At 40.1% G+C, this 17,127-nt stretch overlaps 1 protein-coding gene across 6 annotated transcripts in view; it reads left to right on the top strand.

The window, feature by feature from the left end:
• Positions 1–7,746, top strand: part of TJP2 (tight junction protein 2) — a 95,060-nt gene extending 87,314 nt beyond the window's left edge. For all 6 annotated transcript variants that reach the window (XM_030568057.1, XM_030568056.1, XM_030568054.1 and 3 more), the window contains 7 exons: positions 1,541–1,751; positions 2,228–2,328; positions 2,753–2,965; positions 3,332–3,442; positions 4,523–4,855; positions 5,496–5,581; positions 7,390–7,746. In XM_030568057.1, coding sequence (XP_030423917.1) covers positions 1,541–1,751; positions 2,228–2,328; positions 2,753–2,965; positions 3,332–3,442; positions 4,523–4,855; positions 5,496–5,581; positions 7,390–7,555 — 1,221 coding nt within the window. In that variant the 3' untranslated portion in view covers positions 7,556–7,746. The remainder of the gene's footprint in view (positions 1–1,540; positions 1,752–2,227; positions 2,329–2,752; positions 2,966–3,331; positions 3,443–4,522; positions 4,856–5,495; positions 5,582–7,389) is intronic.
• Positions 7,747–17,127: the final 9,381 nt, after the last annotated feature.

The raw sequence follows: 17,127 nt of genomic DNA, 5'->3' as shown, positions 1-17,127 counted from the left end.
GAACAAGTAGCCATTTCCACACTAGCTTTAACCTAGCTAGAATGGGTAACAAGAGTAGTGAAGATGTGATGGCCCCACTACAAACCTGCTGAGGACTCTGGTTATGTACCTGAGTTGATAGTCCAGGATAAAGTCTGTGCCGTCACATGTTCGCAACTGTTGTTAGCCATGCCAACTGAATTAAAGATAAAGGTGGGTATGCAATGCACCTATATCTTTGTTGGTGCATTGCAACTGCCAGGGCTACTTTTACCTGCATCCTATGCTCCAACTGCAATCGTGGCCATTACAAAGTCAATATTTAACACTTACTTCCTATGTATTTGAAATAGGAAATAGCTATGGTAACTGTGTGAAATATCAGCAAATGCTGACTTTTTTAAAGATTACCACTGGAGCTCAAGAGTCCAGGGATGGCAACCCAGAAGCCTGAGGGGGAGAGAACCCCTGTAGGCAAAAGAAATATGTGCCAAGGTGAAAACATGACCCCATTGAACTCTATGGCAAAATTCTCATTGACTTAAGTGGGCCAGGATTTCACCCCAGAAGCCTTTTCCAGAGTGTAGTTTGCATGGGATGAGGCCTACGGAGGATATTTGCTTTAAGTTTTGGCAGTATAGGTAGGAGGCTATAATCAGGAGAAAATGTGAGCTGTGTCCTGGCTACTCACTCAACATGAATATCAGCCCAAAGACTGGAAAAATAATTCTGGCGAGGGAAGATGAGTGTGCCGGGGCACAATAAAGAGATGGGGAGGGTGGGGAAAGAAAAGAAAATCTCTATGCAAATGTGAAAGTAAATAAAGTAAAGGGAATAAAGAAATGGGAAACAGTGTGAAAGGTGCACACAATGTCAGAGTTAGTATATTTGTATCAGTCATAGATCCTAAGGACTGAAGGAACCACTGTGATCATCTAGACTGACCTCTCCTGTCTTATGCAGGCCATAGAACTTCCACAAAATATCAGATCTTTTGGATGTTTCTAATCTTGATTTTAAAATGGTCAGTGATGAAGAATCCACCATGACCCTTAGTAAATTGTTCCAGTGGTTAATTACTCTCATTGTTAAAAATGTATATCTTATATCCAGTCTGAATGTAACTTTAACTTTCAACCATTGGATTGTGTTATACCTTTCTCTGCTACATTTAATTGCCCAATATTAAATACCATATTCACATGTTTATTTGGTATGTCCAAAAAATGTAGGTGAAAGGAGAGGGGTAGGTGTCCATTGTAGTCCCAGCATGCGGTGGGATTTTGGGGAGATTTGGGCCAGTTATAGCCCTGGTTGGGAGGGCCATAACTGTCCTTTTTGTTTGTTTTTGTTTGTTTGTTTTCTCAGCTCTTTTAGTTTCCAATTACAGCACTGACTTGGGCCTTGCTGCTAATAAAGGCTCTTTACCAGACAACATTCCGGTTGTGCATTCAAATCCGTAGGCTCTACAGCTTTAGTAGTTCTAATAATTTCAGACCATCTGCACCATCTCCTCAGCAGGAGGTTTTCCATTATCTTCATATCCTCTTCTTGTTAACAGAATAAACATGCTTTGTTGGATGTGACTCCTAAAGCAGTGGATCTCTTGAACTATACCCAGTGGTTCCCAATTGTAGTGTTCTTCAACCCAGACAGTAAACAGGGTGTGAAAACTATGAGGCAAAGGCTAAGTCCCACATCTAACAAGAGTTCCCGGAAGCTTTACGATCAAGCAAATAAGCTGAAGAAGACTTGCTCCTATCTTTTTACAGGTAAGCAAGAATCTGTATCTAATTCCTCTTCCAAAAGAGTGGTAGATGTAGGAGAAAGAATGTGTGTATTTGAGAAATGACATTAATACTCTTCAGAGTAAGAGATCATCTTGTACATTAACCTGTGGTCATGTGAAAATCCTTCCTAGACAATTGGGATTTCACTGTCTTGATGCATTTCATTATAAAGAAACGTTCATATTGAACTTTACTACTGTAATAAACCTATTTCTGGAAACAAGTGAATAATGAAAGGGCTGGCATTTAGTCAGCCTTCTTTCCCCCCCACAAGCCAACAAAAGTGCAAACATTGTCCTTTAGAAAGTGGTCTAGTAAAAATGACCATATAATTTTCTTGCATTACTCAAAACCTTGTCACATGGAAAATATTGGATAAAGTAGGTGCACTGAGGTTTTAGAATTAATAGAAAAAATATATGAAAACACTAATGCATATTTTTTTTAAATGTCTACAGCTACCATCAATCTGAATTCAGCCAATGATAGCTGGTACGGCAGCCTCAAAGATACAATTCAGCAACAGCAAGTTGAAGCAGTATGGGTATCGGAAGGAAAGGTATGTGGTCAGACAGCTCATACTGTACATGCTAAATTGTTTTTCTGTTCTGGGAGTAATTCCCCTTTAAAGTGGTCAGATGGCAAACTCATCACCCTAAACACTGAACGTGTGTGTATACTGAAAAGTTGTACTAATCTGAAATCTCTGCAGTGGGTAACTAAGAGAGAAAAATAGTACAGGATAGAAGTTTATCTTTTTTTAAATAACTTTATCATGTTGCTCCTGTTATTAAAACCAAGGCATATAGCTGCTGCTAGGGCATACATATTAATTTTTTATTGGAGCTATTTTCATGTTCCTGGGAGACCCAGAATTCTTGCAGTTTCATGTGCTTCTGTTTCTTAGGTGTTTTGTGTACCATAAATATTACTGCAAATTAAAATGGGGGATGAAGTCAAATCTAATCCTTCCACTTTTATAGATGGAAGGAATGGATGACGACATGGAAGATCGCATGTCATACCTAACAGCTATGGGTGCTGACTACCTGAGCTGTGACAGCCGCTTGATCAGTGACTTAGAAGACACAGATGGAGAAGGAGGTGCATACACGGACAATGAGCTTGATGAGCCATCAGATGAACCAAGTGTTTCCTCTATTAGCCGATCTTCTGAGCCTGTGCAGCTTGAGGAAGTAAGATATTTGGACTGTTGGCAAGATAGTGACTTCCTGAAAGTGATGTGTGTTATAAAATGGTAATAGAAAATGTCCCTTGTAATTGGTGCCTGAGAAAAGTATAATTCCAGCTGCAGCATTATGCTAGCCCTGGTACAGAATTATAAAGTCCATATTAATTCTAGCATAAAAGTTTAAGATGCTTGCCTAACTCTCTAGTTTCATTGATAGTGTCACCTGGAGTGCAGATGTTAACTTTTACAGTGATAGTGGTCATGTCATTGCCGGTCATGTGACTACTAGTAATTGGTCCACAAGGCTATGGTTAAAACAAGTCAAGAATTACCTGAATAATCTTGTCATTAACTTCTTATATTTTTGTAGAGTATAAGAAAACCCAGCCCAGAACCAAAAGCTCAAATGAGAAGGGCTGGTAGCAGAGAGATACTTAGAGATCCCAGCCCACCTCCAGCATTCAAGCCCGAGCCACCTAAGGTAATTTGTGGAAATCAATTTGAAGATAGAGTTTATCTTTCTAAAGAACCCACCTGGTGCTGTACATCGTGGGCTGTGTTTCTTCTATTAGGGTAACCTGTTGTTGGAAGCCAAAATGCAATTTGGGAAGAGGAAGGAAGGGGAATTGATGAAGAGGATTGTGAGCTGTCGAAAGAGCTTGGCAGCTGGTTGGGAAGGGAATTCTTGAGATTTAGAAGTGGTACCATGTGTTTCATTAGAGGGTTTGGTGACTAGCCCATGGAAAACTGCCCATTCCTCTCCTGATCTCTTCCCCAGGGGAATTCTGGCATTCTTTCTCCCTTACCAAGCCCAAAACAAAGATCTTTCTGAATGTCTCAGCTGGGGAGAAGTTCAGACACACTCCTTCTTGATTTTAATAAGCTCTCTGCTGGGAGCTGGTTCAGAATGGCAGGAAATCCTCTTGGCTTTTTTATTTTTACCTTTTAAGTAGTAGTACTGAACTGTGCTCCAGTGTCACTTCAAGAGGTATTGCAGCTATTAATGAAATCCTGTGTTCAATCGTCTGACTTTCTTCATGGAGGTGGACACCAACATTGGTCTGTGTTGCGCAAAGTACACTTACTAGACAGTTAAACGACCATCCTTTCAAATATGTCTTGGCAATAGAGTTTGGGCTGGGTAGCAGTACATGTAAGTGAAATGATGATTGCAGGGAGAATAGGCATGTGTCCTGTGTAATAGTTTCAGCTCGGAAGAATATTCTCCTCCATATAATCCAGGAAAACCTCTTGCTCTGATTCTTCCTGTTCTTTCTCTTTTCCTTCCAGAAATCTTTAAAGAATTAAATAGACTGGTCAGATTTTACTGCTCATTATAACACTGCATACAATGTAAGACTTTGTAACTATTTCTGTTCCTATTCAAGTCAGTGACCAAGCTCCTATATACTTAAATGCTCAGTGCTCTGATCCCTTATGAGCAAAGATGGGCAATACAAAAATGCACAAGCAATATAACCAATTTCAAATGAAAAGATTCATCAAAAGATGCCAAAGTTGCTGCTGTGTGTAAACTTCAGTGTGTTCTTAATACCTGTAGGGTAAACTACAAAACAAAGAGGATGTATATGACTTTCCCAAGAACTATGAATCTAAACCAAATAGCTCTAGCACTGTCAGCAATGAGACTTCAGCTGTATTATCCAAGGCAGCAGCACCTCCTGTTTCTGTGAAACCTGCCTTTGGGCGTCCTATACTGAAGACATCTCAGCCAGCAGTTCCAGCCGCAGAGGAGGAGGAGGAGGAAGATGATGTAGATGGAGGAGAGAGTGCTCCAAAATCTGTACTGGGGAAAGTTAAAATATTTGAGAAGATGGATCACAAGGCAAGGTTGCAAAGAATACAGGAGCTACAAGAGGCACAGAATGCCAGGGTAGGTAGTAACCTACTTTTTCAGTCTGTCCTGTATATTTGTTTAGATATAATACAAACACATATTCTGTGCTATAAGCACCCTCTATATTGAATTTTAAAAAATCATTAAAAACAAAAACAGTAGCACATTTCTCCCTCTCCTTCCAACCTACCATTATACCAACCAGCAGTCAGCATACACAGTAGGAATCAAAATTGCCCTCGACGTCACATTATTCCTATATAAAATATATAATTACATTTTGGGGAGGAGTAGGTAGGGGGGATAAGGGATATAAAATATGCTCTATGAAGAGGTTTCCTATATTCGCTACTATAGGTTACATGCATCCGACGAAGTGGGTATTCACCCACGAAAACTCATGCTCCAATACATCTGTTTGTCTATAAGGTGCCACAGGACTCGCTGCTGCTACTATAAGTTAATGGCTTTTTTCTTTTTTTATTTCTGTTATTTTGGCAGTACAGTGTTTTACTTCAAATTTAAAAACTATCTCGGTGTGGGAGCAGGAAATAAGACCAGTCATCCATTTGTATTTTAATTCCTTTTCAGATTAAACTGAGCTACATTGCTCAGTCTCTGATCTCCTGACTGTATAAACTGAAAGGCATTTTTTTTTCTTCTGCTCTTTTTAAAGTTGGAAATAGCCCAGAAACACCCAGATATCTATGCTGTCCCAATCAAAACACAGAAGCCAGACCAGAATTGGCCCCAGCCCATGAGGTAAGACAGATCCACTTGAAAATACTCCTCTGGTTTATATTTACTACACCAGCAAGAGCAATTTAATTATGCAGCTCTTACTCATGCAAGTAGTGCCATCAAGCCCTGACACTACCAGTGATTCCTGAAATTTACACGGTGTCAGAGATAAGAAGCTCTAGGGTTGACCTGCCTTGACAGTAGTCGCTTCTGCAAGGCCTTCCTTTCAGAATCTTTCCTTTATATCTCTTTTTCAGACTGGTCCATACTACTGCACTTTAATTACTTAGAGAGAATTTCACAGATATCATATATTACTAAGAGATTCATGGTGCCAGTTCATTTTATGTCTCATAATTAGAGTACACACAAGATCACTTGTACATCAACTCTTCAAGGCTGTCCCTTATGTGTCAGAGATTGGATTGCTGTTGTGTTATACTAATCAGTATTTGAAAGTGATTTGACAAGTTTCACGGCTTACAGGGGTATAAGGTAGAACTCAACATCAGTAAGGGTGGTAAAGTCTGATTTTACACAGTCCATTATTGTATGCATTTTATGGGTGAAGAAAATGTTAAGTTACTTGCCCAACGGGAGACAGTGAGTCACTACAGAGTCAGGAGAAGAACCATGGGCCTGATCCAAAGTTAACTGATGGTAATGGGAGTGTTTCCATTGAGTCCAGTGAATTATGGATTAGTTCCCAGATATCCAGTCTTGGTGCCTTACCCACTCTACTATGCTTGTTCACTAGTATGACTTGGACAGTCACCTAAGCAAAACCTTGCAAAAAACAATTTGAAGGATCTGTTTTGATTTTCTTTTGGAAATGTTCTAGTTCTCTCACCCTTCTCATTTGTAACTCTTTTGGGGATAAGGAAGACCTAATGAGTTGTGAGGGGTTTTGTTTTTGTTTTTTTTTTACTGTCAGCTCCTTTGGTGGATTAAAGTATAATCAAATTGGGAAGGCCCCAAAACAGTCACTGCAGCATTTCCCTGATGAATTTATTATTGCAAAGCTATAGGAATTGTAAGCTTATGGCATCTGTAGTGGTGTTTTTAGGGAGGAATAAAATATTTAGTTTAGCCAAATATGAAGATAAAAGAAACAAGCAACTGGCAATTTAGAATGAGTGTTCATAGGAAGTGTAATTAAATTGGCTAAATCAACACTATTAAACAGCATCGTTGCTTTATTCGAAGTCATTCAGGATCTTAAAAGAATGTAGGGGAAAATGTTTCCTCTTGCCAGTGCTCAGTATGGAGTCTAGAATGATAGCTGCTGAAAATCAGTGAAATCCCCCTCCTTTCCTATGTAGAGAATTATTACATGTGCTGTGCAGCACTGTTTATATTCTATATAAATAATTAGCTTTATAACCTATACAGCTTTTTTCAAACCACTTAACACTAGTCCCCTGTATAAAAGGGCTTACCATCTAACTCTTAGAAATGTTCATGAGGTCTGTGGAGGAGTGGAGACCTCTTCGGTGGGGAGATCAATATAGGAAGCCTTCAGGCAAGGAGTAGAAGGGTGCTTGGCATATTGGGAGCAGGAGGCTGTTCGAAGATATGAACCAGCATGAAGGCAAGAGAGGAAGGACACCTAGTAGTCAGTATGGAAAGTAACGGAGTGGAGTAACAAAGAGAGAGGGGGGAGAAGGGAGTAGTGGTGTGCAGAGTGCTGAAGGACAGAGTCATGGTTAGCCTTGCTAGCATGTCCTCATATCTTAGTGTACAGTTTGCAGTTGATTACAGGTTTGTGTTCTTCCACATTTCAGACCAGAAATTGCTGACATCTTTACTCTTGTTTTTTGCTGTGCTAGTTCCAGACCTCCAGAGCCTCAGAAACCCCCTACCAGGCCTTACCTAGAAAATAGAGGAAGTTATGGCAGTGACGCAGAGGAGGAAGACTACCGTCGGCAGCTATCAGACAACTCCAAGCGCGGATATTACGGACAGCCATCCAGATATAGGGACACAGAATTGTAGACTCACTAGCACATGCATCTATAGTGCCCTTTTGAAACTCTTTTCCTTCAACAGCCAAAATGAAGTTCTGGTTAGTTATAAAGTTATATTTTTGTTGGGGGTCATAGCAGGGCCAGTGCTATCATTTAGGCAGCCTAGGCAATTGCCTAGGGCGCCAGGATTATTTGGGGGGTGGCATTTTGCCAGGGGGGCGGCAGGCGGCTCCGGTTGACCTGCTGCAGGCATGTCTGCGGAGGGTGCGCTGGTCCGCAGCTCCGGTGGACCACCTGCAGGCATACCTGTGGCAGCTCCACCGGAGCCCCGGACCAACGGACCCTCCGCAGGAATGACTGCGGCAGCTCCACCAGAGCCGCGGGATCAGCGTTGGGGGCGGTGAAATGGCCATGCACCTAGGGCGCGAGAAACCCTAGCGCCGGTCCTGGGTCATAGGGTGGTCTACATGAACTTGGACATATCCACACACTGGAAGTGGAGGACTTACTTTTTGAGACTATTTGTTTTGCGTATCTAAGAAAAGAAATCACTTTTGCCTGAATGTTGTTGCCTGTTTTATAAGGACCAATACCCATTTGAAAGCTTGTATTAATTCTTGGTATTTTCATAGTTTAACGTTTGTTAAAAAAAAATTAAACTTTTTTTCTCTCACTTAAAACTGCCTTTTTAGACTGTTCCGCTGTTATGAAAATGTGATCAGACATAACACTTTTTAAGAGAACTAAATTCAAAAAATTATAAGTGCCTTTAACAAGAAGTGTCTTAAATTGTTCATATTGATATCTGATACTTGTGCAAAGCCATAATTTACTAAAAGGTGTTTTACTCTGTTGCCTAACTTTTGTATCCATTTTATGGCTATAATTTCCCTGGCATTTTATTTTTCTAAGCTAATAGATTGGTATACTGCTTTTCATAAATATTGACTGTACAGGGGAAAAGTGTGTACCTTTGTAGACTAGCTGGTATGAGGCCAGGAAGGGTTGAAATTGAGAAAATGATGTAGAAATTCAATTAATTATGTCTTTAAATTGATATGGACCACAAAATAATAAATGGATATATTCTAGACAGACATCTCACACCTATCTTTTTTTATTTCAAGAAGTAAATATTTTGGTAAGGCCTTGTACTTTTTTTAATTAACTATTGCATTTAAGGTGCTTGCTTGTTTTAGGGCCTAGTCTTGCATTATTGAAATCAGGGGAGGTTTGCTGTTGATGTCATCAGAAGCAGATTTAGCCCCTATTGGTTTTGCTTAGGGTATGTCTACACTACCTGCCGGATCAGCGAGTAGCGGTCGGTTTATCGGGGATTGATATATCGCGTCTCATCTAGATGCGATATATGGATCCCTGAACGCGCTCCTGTCGACTCCAGAACTCCACCAGGGCGAGTGGTGGTAGCGGAGTCGACAGGGGGAACCGCGGCCATCGATCCCACGCCATGAGGATGGGAGGTAAGTCAAAATAAGATACTTCAACTTCAGCTACGCTATGCCCGTAGCTGAAGTTGCATATCTTACATGGACCCCAACCCCTAGTGTAGACCAGGCCTTAGTGTTCTGAAGCTCCTAATCTTCAACATGCTGAATCTGGAAAAAGATTGTGCTACAGTGAGACTTGAAACATGTAGCACTTGAATCTTAGGGCATTTTATTTCTCTCTCTGCTTCACTGAGAAAAAAATGCTTAGAGGGATAATAGAGAAGTTTCTTGTTTTATAAAATTTTCACTTACCCATAGAAAATGGTCTAATTTAAAACGCACTAAAATAGAACTTCCATAGTGTTTTGTTAGGCATGACATTTCACACAGTAGAATGTCACTGCTTTACGAAGGGAATAGACCAAAACAATCTTAGGTGGGTTGAGGGGGGAGAGTTTACTGTGTAGCTCAAAACTTGATAAAAAAAAACAAAACATCGCCAATGGTGAGTTAGTAAACTCTTCTGCATAATTAATTCTTCCATTTAAAGATTTGAACTGGTCTAGGATTTTATAACATTCATTGTATCTGAGCACCTTGCATAACTATCTGTTCATTTGTTATAGTCCCTTATGTGTTCTAATGTAGTTTGTCCTCTTTTTATAGGCAAAGGAATCCCATAAATATTAGTGTAGTCATTCTGAGTCTGAAGTCAAAAGGCCTTGGCCCTTTGTTTTATAAAGTCTGGGAGACCCCAAAAATATGTGGCACCATGTACCTCCCCACACAGTACCAGTCCAGCCCAATTAGTACAGTATTCTTTGTATTATTTATTATATATTATGAAAAAAAATTACATTAAAAGAATGTTAAGGCTGCAAAGTCAAGCACTCAAAAGTTAGGATATGGCATTTGCGGTTGCCTATGCAACCTTAATTCACCCTCCCCTTGTATGTATGCATTAATTACATGATTACATACTATTTTTTCCACAGGACTCCTGCCTTAGTCAGTGCACATGGTGTATAGTGCTCACTGAATGAGTAGTCATTCAATATTTATTTTTATCCTAATCATTCAGTGTGTAGCTCCAGGCCTTGTATGACCCTACCATTTATTTACTTTAATATTGGATTCAATTTACTTTTGATTGCCTCAGATTCAGTGTGCTGTGAATCTTGTATGGATGACTGGTAACTGAGTTGTAGAAGTTGACTGAGGAGCACAGAAGGCCTTCATAGCTGAGTAAGGGTCCATAAGTCTTTTGGTGCCCAGAAAGATGAGGTATTTGGTGTTTTGGTACCAAGGAGATATTTGAGGGTTAGGTACCAAGCAGGAAATACATTTCCGCTTTCCTTCCCTCCTTTCTTTTCAGCTTGGAAAAGAGATGACTGAGGGTAGGGGGGGAATTGATAGATGTCTATACATTCATGACTGGTATGGAAAAAGTAAATAAGGAAGTGTTATTTACTCCTCATAACATGGGAACTAGGGGTCATCCAATGAAATTAATAGGCAGCAGATTTAAAACAAACAAAAGGAAGTATTACTTCACACAACACGAAGTCAACCTGTGGAACCCTTTGCTGGGGAATGTTGCGAAGACCAAAACTATAACAGAGTTCAAAAAAGAACTAGATAAGTTCATGGAGGATGGGTCCATCAGTGGCTATTAGCCAGGATGGCCAGGGATGTTGTCCCTAGCCTACTGGGAGTAGATTACAGGGATGGATCACTCAGTTGCCTGTTCTGTTGATTCCCTCTGAAGCACCTGGCACTGGCCACTGTCAGAAGACAGGATACTGGGCTAGATGCACCATGGGTCTGCCTCAGTGTGGCTGTTCTTATGGAAGGGACAGAAATGGCAGAGAACTTGAGGTATGGATGATAATGGGATTTGAATTAGTTATTCTCCAACCCAGCAATTGGTTGCCTCACTGCACACCCCACATCAAGATCTGCCATTACAGCCAGAAACAATGGGTAATCAGATGAGCTTAATGTTTTGGCTAAAATGATCAGCAGTAAAACATTTACTATTGACTTTAAATTGTCATCAGACTTTAGTATTAACAATCCATTGAGACAAATAGAGCAGTTCAGACCTCTCGGAGCATTGTTGCAGACACTCTGCAGATTCAGTTTCTACTTTGATCTATCAGTTTCTGGTTGGTTCATGTTCTGAACATTTTTTTCTGTAACAATGAGGGATAGAGACTTAATTTTTTTTAATAACCATTTCAGTTCAGGAGCAGAGTTATTCAGTAGGGTTAAGCAGCATTGAATTTGGTCCACTAGTTTCAACGGAGGTGGAGTGGGTGTAACTGAGGTCAGAATTTGACTCTCTTTTCAGTTAAAAGCTATTTAGTTTCAGGTGTGGGGTTTAGTGAGAGAATATTAATGTAAGAGCTCAATTGTTTGTTGGCACAATGGGGCTCAACTACTATATAGATGGAGAGCTTCTGCAAGAATTATAATAGATATTATTGTGAGCCTGAGTATATTGGATCATCTTTTGTTAAATACATAATTGCTGTTTAATTTGTCTTTCTTTTCCTCTAGCCAACATTTAAACTGGAAAATCCTAGGTGTTGCAAACTATGCACCATTTATCTCTATTATTGTTTTCAGGGTCCTGCTTATCTCAGCAGCTGCTGTAGATTCTAAGAAGGTTAGCGAAATTAAGGGGGAGAGAAGTGTCAAATGATGACCTTGAAAAATCCTGCAATGCCTTCCAGAAAAAAAAAAAAAAAGGGTTAGAAATTTTTCCTCCACATTCCATTTGACACTTTTTTTTTTTCACTTCCCTCTCCAGTTAGGCTATTGGATTGCTAGATTAGTAAAAATTATTAAATATTTTATGATTCCACCTGATCTGTACAGAGGCTTTTAAAAACAGATTTTAATTTATTTTTTAAATTGTTTACCTGAAACTTCTAATAATCAACACATTTTGGCCTGAATAGATAAAGACTATGTGCTAACTTTGTGGGAATAATTAACAGAGAATGCATTAAGAGGAGTCTGAAGCAGAAATAGGAAGAATACGTGGAAACAGGAATTGCTATTGTTATGGCTCAGATAGTTGCTCTGAATGTATAACTAGACTTTTTTGTATGTCTTGCAACAGAATGATTGAGGGGATCATCTTAACTATGCCTTGATATTTTTGTGAGGTGTGGAAAAAACTGTGTCAATTTTCCTTTAGCATAATCAAGAAGAGAGTTCTCATATTGTTTGCAGGACACTACTCCCAGCCAGATAATCCTTATCACAAACTGAAATATCCTTGGCAGTATGCAGGTAGGTTAAGTAGTAATTCTCTTACTATTAACATGGAATGTATAATTGCACTATAGTTCAGTTTGAAGACGGTGCTTTAATTCTAAACCGCAAATTTTAATTTATTTCTGAGTTACTCAGAAATTACCCTTTAGAGGTAGTGTCACATGCCTGATAAACATCCATTATTTAAAAAGGGGAGGAGGGGAACATTTAACATTTAACACAGTTTTTATAATGAGGCAACTGTGCTCAGAGCACTCCATTGGGGATTATGGCTGCTTCGAATAGGCAGCCAAGCAAGTCTGCATCCTGCCTCAGCAACCAAGCTCCATGAGCAGAAGCCATGGGGTCCCCATAAGCAAGGATGTCCCAGGTTTTCTTGTAAAACCTACCTAGGTGAAACACAGACTGGTTCAACTGCCGATTTTTAGCTGGGCATTCAAACTTTGCAATCGTCCTTTTGATTCCCTGGTTTTCTCTGCTGCATCCACATTTTTTGGCCAGCAGCTATGTTCCAACCTTCTGTTTGGCCAACAGGCAGCTAATCCTTGTACTCAGCTTGCACCCCCCACCATGAGAGCTCTCACAGAGGGGGTCAGGGAGGAGTCCAGGGCAGGGAACACTGATAACTAAGCCAGGAGAAGGAGGAGAGAGGGGAGTAGGGTGAGATAGTCACTTTATCACTTATACCACAACTTCTGAGCAAGGAGCACAGCCCAATCTGTGTGAGAGGTTATTGGGAAGGCAGGAGGAAAACTGGAGGACTGGAAGCATGGATGGATGGGAGAGGTGATAGAGGGAGAAATGAAAGGCTGAGGGAGAGGAAATAGAGATTATGGGGGAATTTGGGAAACTAAGGGCTAGGCTACATTATGGGGGAGAAGAGAATCAGTCTAAGTTATGCAACTTCAACTACGTGAATAAGGTAGCTAAAGTTGACATACTTAGATCTACTTACCGTGGTGTGTCAACAGGAGACGCTCTCGTTGATTCCCCTTGCGCTTCTCATTGAGATGGAGTACCAGAGTCGATGCTAGAGCAATCTGCAGTCGATTTATCAGTCTCCACTGGATTGATCGCTGCCCATCAATCCGGCCGGTAGCGTACACAAGCCCTAACACACTGGGGAAGGAAAGAATTGATAGGAAAGGAAACACTGACTCAGAGAGGGGAAAGAGGAGAAATGACAGAATGGCAGGAAGAGTTATAAATTTATCTTGGGATAATTGATGGATATAGTTAGTGGGATGCCCAGTTTGGCCCTTTAAAATTTGCATTAAAATCATACATAAACGTATGTATTTTTCCAGGCTTTCTGTTGCATCATTGTATGCAGATCTAGTGGCATCGCAGACTTCCATACAATGATTAATGGCTAAGGCTAAGCCATTTCAAGGGATGTCTTTGTTGATCATTTTCTCTAAGAGATAATCAACATAATCCTGTTTGGGTAGAGAAGCACACTTGGCTCACGGCTTCATTCAAGAGCAATGGTAGCAGAAAGAATTAAAGAAGAGTATAAAATGGCTGGAAACTGGAGACTTCAGACTTTCTCACCAGGCCTTACATATGCACCTACAACACCACTGCATGTTATGACAGACAGTACACTTGTATGTTTTGTGCACAAGATTATCTGTTTGCACATAAATATTTTGCAAGTCAAACTTGGACACTAGTGTTCCAAATTTAACCCACATAGTACAGATATAATTGGATGTTGTTTGCTCCATTTGCTAAAAACAGCAGGGTTAAGGGACAAGTTAAGCACTCTTTTCTCAGGTGAAATTCCCATTGTAGTCAGTTACAAGTCTTATGAACTGAATAGGGCTGTAATCATAAAGTTGAATCCTACAGACCAAGTAAAGGCTGAAGAAAGCCCTGAATGTAACAGAAGTGGTTCAGTCTATTACTAGATGCAGGGCCTTGCACAGGAAAGGTCTTTTGGGAAGGGGTGGGAAGAATGTATTCAAAATCTGCTAATTCACTAGGGAGAAGATTGTCTCTGAGACCATTTGGATTACTATATATTTTGTTCAGTATAACAATGGACTTTGGAGGCCTCTGCTGTCTCAAAAGTATTAAAACACCTCGAAAAAATAGATGCCTCTGCTTTTCAGAAAAGCAGAAAGTAAATTTAAAAAGTTAGGTTTTGTTTTAATAATTAACCACACTTTCTGCAGACAGAACAAAGGTGTCTCACTTCTCCCCCCACCCCCTTTTTTTTTGGTACGACATATATCAATCCAGGTATGGAAAGTGAATTAGTCTGGAAAAACATTAGTTGTGCCAATGAAGATAAAAGTAAACATCTGAGACTGAGTGAAATGATTTATCAGATTAATAGTGGAAAAACTAAAACTAGATGCACCAGAACAGTTGCATAATATTAGTGAGCCTTATTTAATTATATTTATTTGTTTGGCAGAATGGAATCACATAATTATTAAAAAAATAAATAAAACTCAGTCCAACTCACAAACACACTAACTGGAAGTGCTATTCTGTAATAATCAGACTGGATATGGTATTCGAGGCCCAATCTGCAAACCCTTACTACTGGGCCTAGCATTTATTTCTGTGAGTAACCCATTGAAATCAGTGGGACGATCCACTTTAAGCACTGTCTGGTTGTCTTTGTAGTGTCAGATGTTAAGATGATAAATGGTATAGATAAATCTTGATACATCTATAATAAATATCAAAGATCTGATCCAGAGCATTCCCAAATCTCACTGAAGTCAAGCACTACTCTAAAAATAACTGTTCATAGGATTTTGTAATCAATGGGAGTTGTGTGGCCTTGAAGGGTTACCTTGATAAGAGCCTGTTTTTCTCCTAGCTATACTAGATGGTTGTGACACTAAGCAATCCTGTATTTGCACCCTGCACGCTGTTGTAATACTCTTTGTGCAAAATATGCCTTGTTAGGTATCATTGGAAAACTAATAACTCACTAATTAATTTTCTTCCATGATGTATGTATGTGGTGGATATTAAGAATTATGAATATATGCTGGAATTATGACTAAAGTGTGTGTAAAGCAGGTATGTCCGGGTAATTGTTAAACAGGTCTGTCCTACACAAAGGAATGTGTGTTTACCTCAATTTACATATTAGCAATAAACAGGACCATCAAGACAGCAAGGAGAGGAGATGGCAGGAAACTGAGAAGTTTGCATTTCAACAAACATAAGGAGAGAGCACATGGAGCTTCCTTCACCACCAGACTCCATGCCACCTTCCTGACAGCTTGAATAAACTTTACTTTGAGGAGTACCCTCAGAAGAATCCATTTCAAAGATTTGATGGTCTACTCCTCTGAACCTCAAGTGATAAGCAGTGAGTCAACTGATTGTATACAATATTACTGTATTATAAGAGTGCACAGCATCAGGTCTTTTCTGAAAGCTAATGACCCACTGGTGATTGGTATAATTGTGAAATGTATGTATAAACATTATCTGAGGTAATATGGATACTGAATTATATTGTGTTTTTAAAGTCTGTGGCCACACAGGGAGGAAAAGCTTTCCTCCTAGAGAGGAGGGAAGCTAGCTATTGATCCGTCTGCGTGGAAATTAAGCATGGTGCAATCAAAACAGTGGAAGCCCTATTTAAATGCAAGGGGATGGGAAGACCAGCATGAGGTCATCCTGCCTCTTGAAACAAAACCAATGAACTTTGCAAAATATAAGCAAAGACAGAAGCCATCATTGGCACCCATCACTAGACAAACACAAGGGAACAGCTCTTGTAAGCTGAGAAAGATGGGTCCTTCAACAAAGGACAGGTCAAAGTCTCTGAAAACTGAAGGTAAGTGAGAACCCATTTTAAACAATGCCTGTACCTTGCTAAGTTAAGTTTTATATGCATGTTTTCACTTTTATTTGCTTGTAAACATTTCTAACTTTATTCCCTTTTCTTTATTCCCTTAAATGAAAGAGTGTATTTACCCCAGTTAAGTCAATAAGCTGTGATGTGCTTTTGTGTCTTTAGAGGAATAAACAGGCCATATCCCTTCTCTGAACTGCCCAGGATGGGGGAGGACATTACAGAGCACACAGTTTTGGGGAAATTCAAGACCGGGAGTATGTTGGGGTCACCTTGCTGGTTATAACCAAGGCTACTAGAAGGATGAGTGGGGGAGTAGACAGGCAGCTGGAGTCAGAACTGCTGAACCAGGGCTGTCTAGCACACACATACTGTGTGACTTGTATGCTTGTTGACTGGCTGTGAGCTACAGCAGCAAAGCATTGCTAGGCACCCAGGCTTGCAGGGCAAGTGGTAACACAATGCCTCACTGGTCGGGATTGTATCCAACACTGTCACACCAGTAATGCAGCATTTTTCATCTTCAAAGGACTTTACAATCACTTAAAATGATCATCCTTAATAATCATACCTACTATGAAAATTAATTCTTTTCCCTCCAGGGCATGCCCCTGAGCTCATAAGGTCTCCTTGCTTTTTTTCTTTTACTCCCCTTTAAAGCTATTGCATTGCAATAATTATGGAAGTCTGGCTGTCACTCCCTCTAGAGCAGTGGTTCTCAACCTATTTACCATTATGGGTCGTGTGTACAGCTTTCTCTGGGTTATGTGGACTACATCCACACAATATATATACTCAGTGGTACCAGATGACAGAACAAGGAGTAATGGTCTCAAGTTGCAGTGGGGGAGGTTTAGGTTGGATAGTAGGAAAAACTTTTTCACTAGGAGGGTGGTGAAGCACTGGAATGGGTTACCTAGGGAAGTGGTGGAATCTCCTTCCTTAAAGGTTTTTAAGGTCAGGCTTGACAAAGCCCTGTCTGGGATGACTTAGTTGGGGATTGGTCCTGCTTTGAGCAGAGGGTTGGACTAG

The sequence above is a fragment of the Gopherus evgoodei genome, chromosome 6, assembly GCF_007399415.2.
Source record: "Gopherus evgoodei ecotype Sinaloan lineage chromosome 6, rGopEvg1_v1.p, whole genome shotgun sequence".
Lineage (NCBI taxonomy): Eukaryota > Metazoa > Chordata > Testudines > Testudinidae > Gopherus > Gopherus evgoodei.
This window is presented reverse-complemented; position numbering and strand designations above follow the sequence as displayed.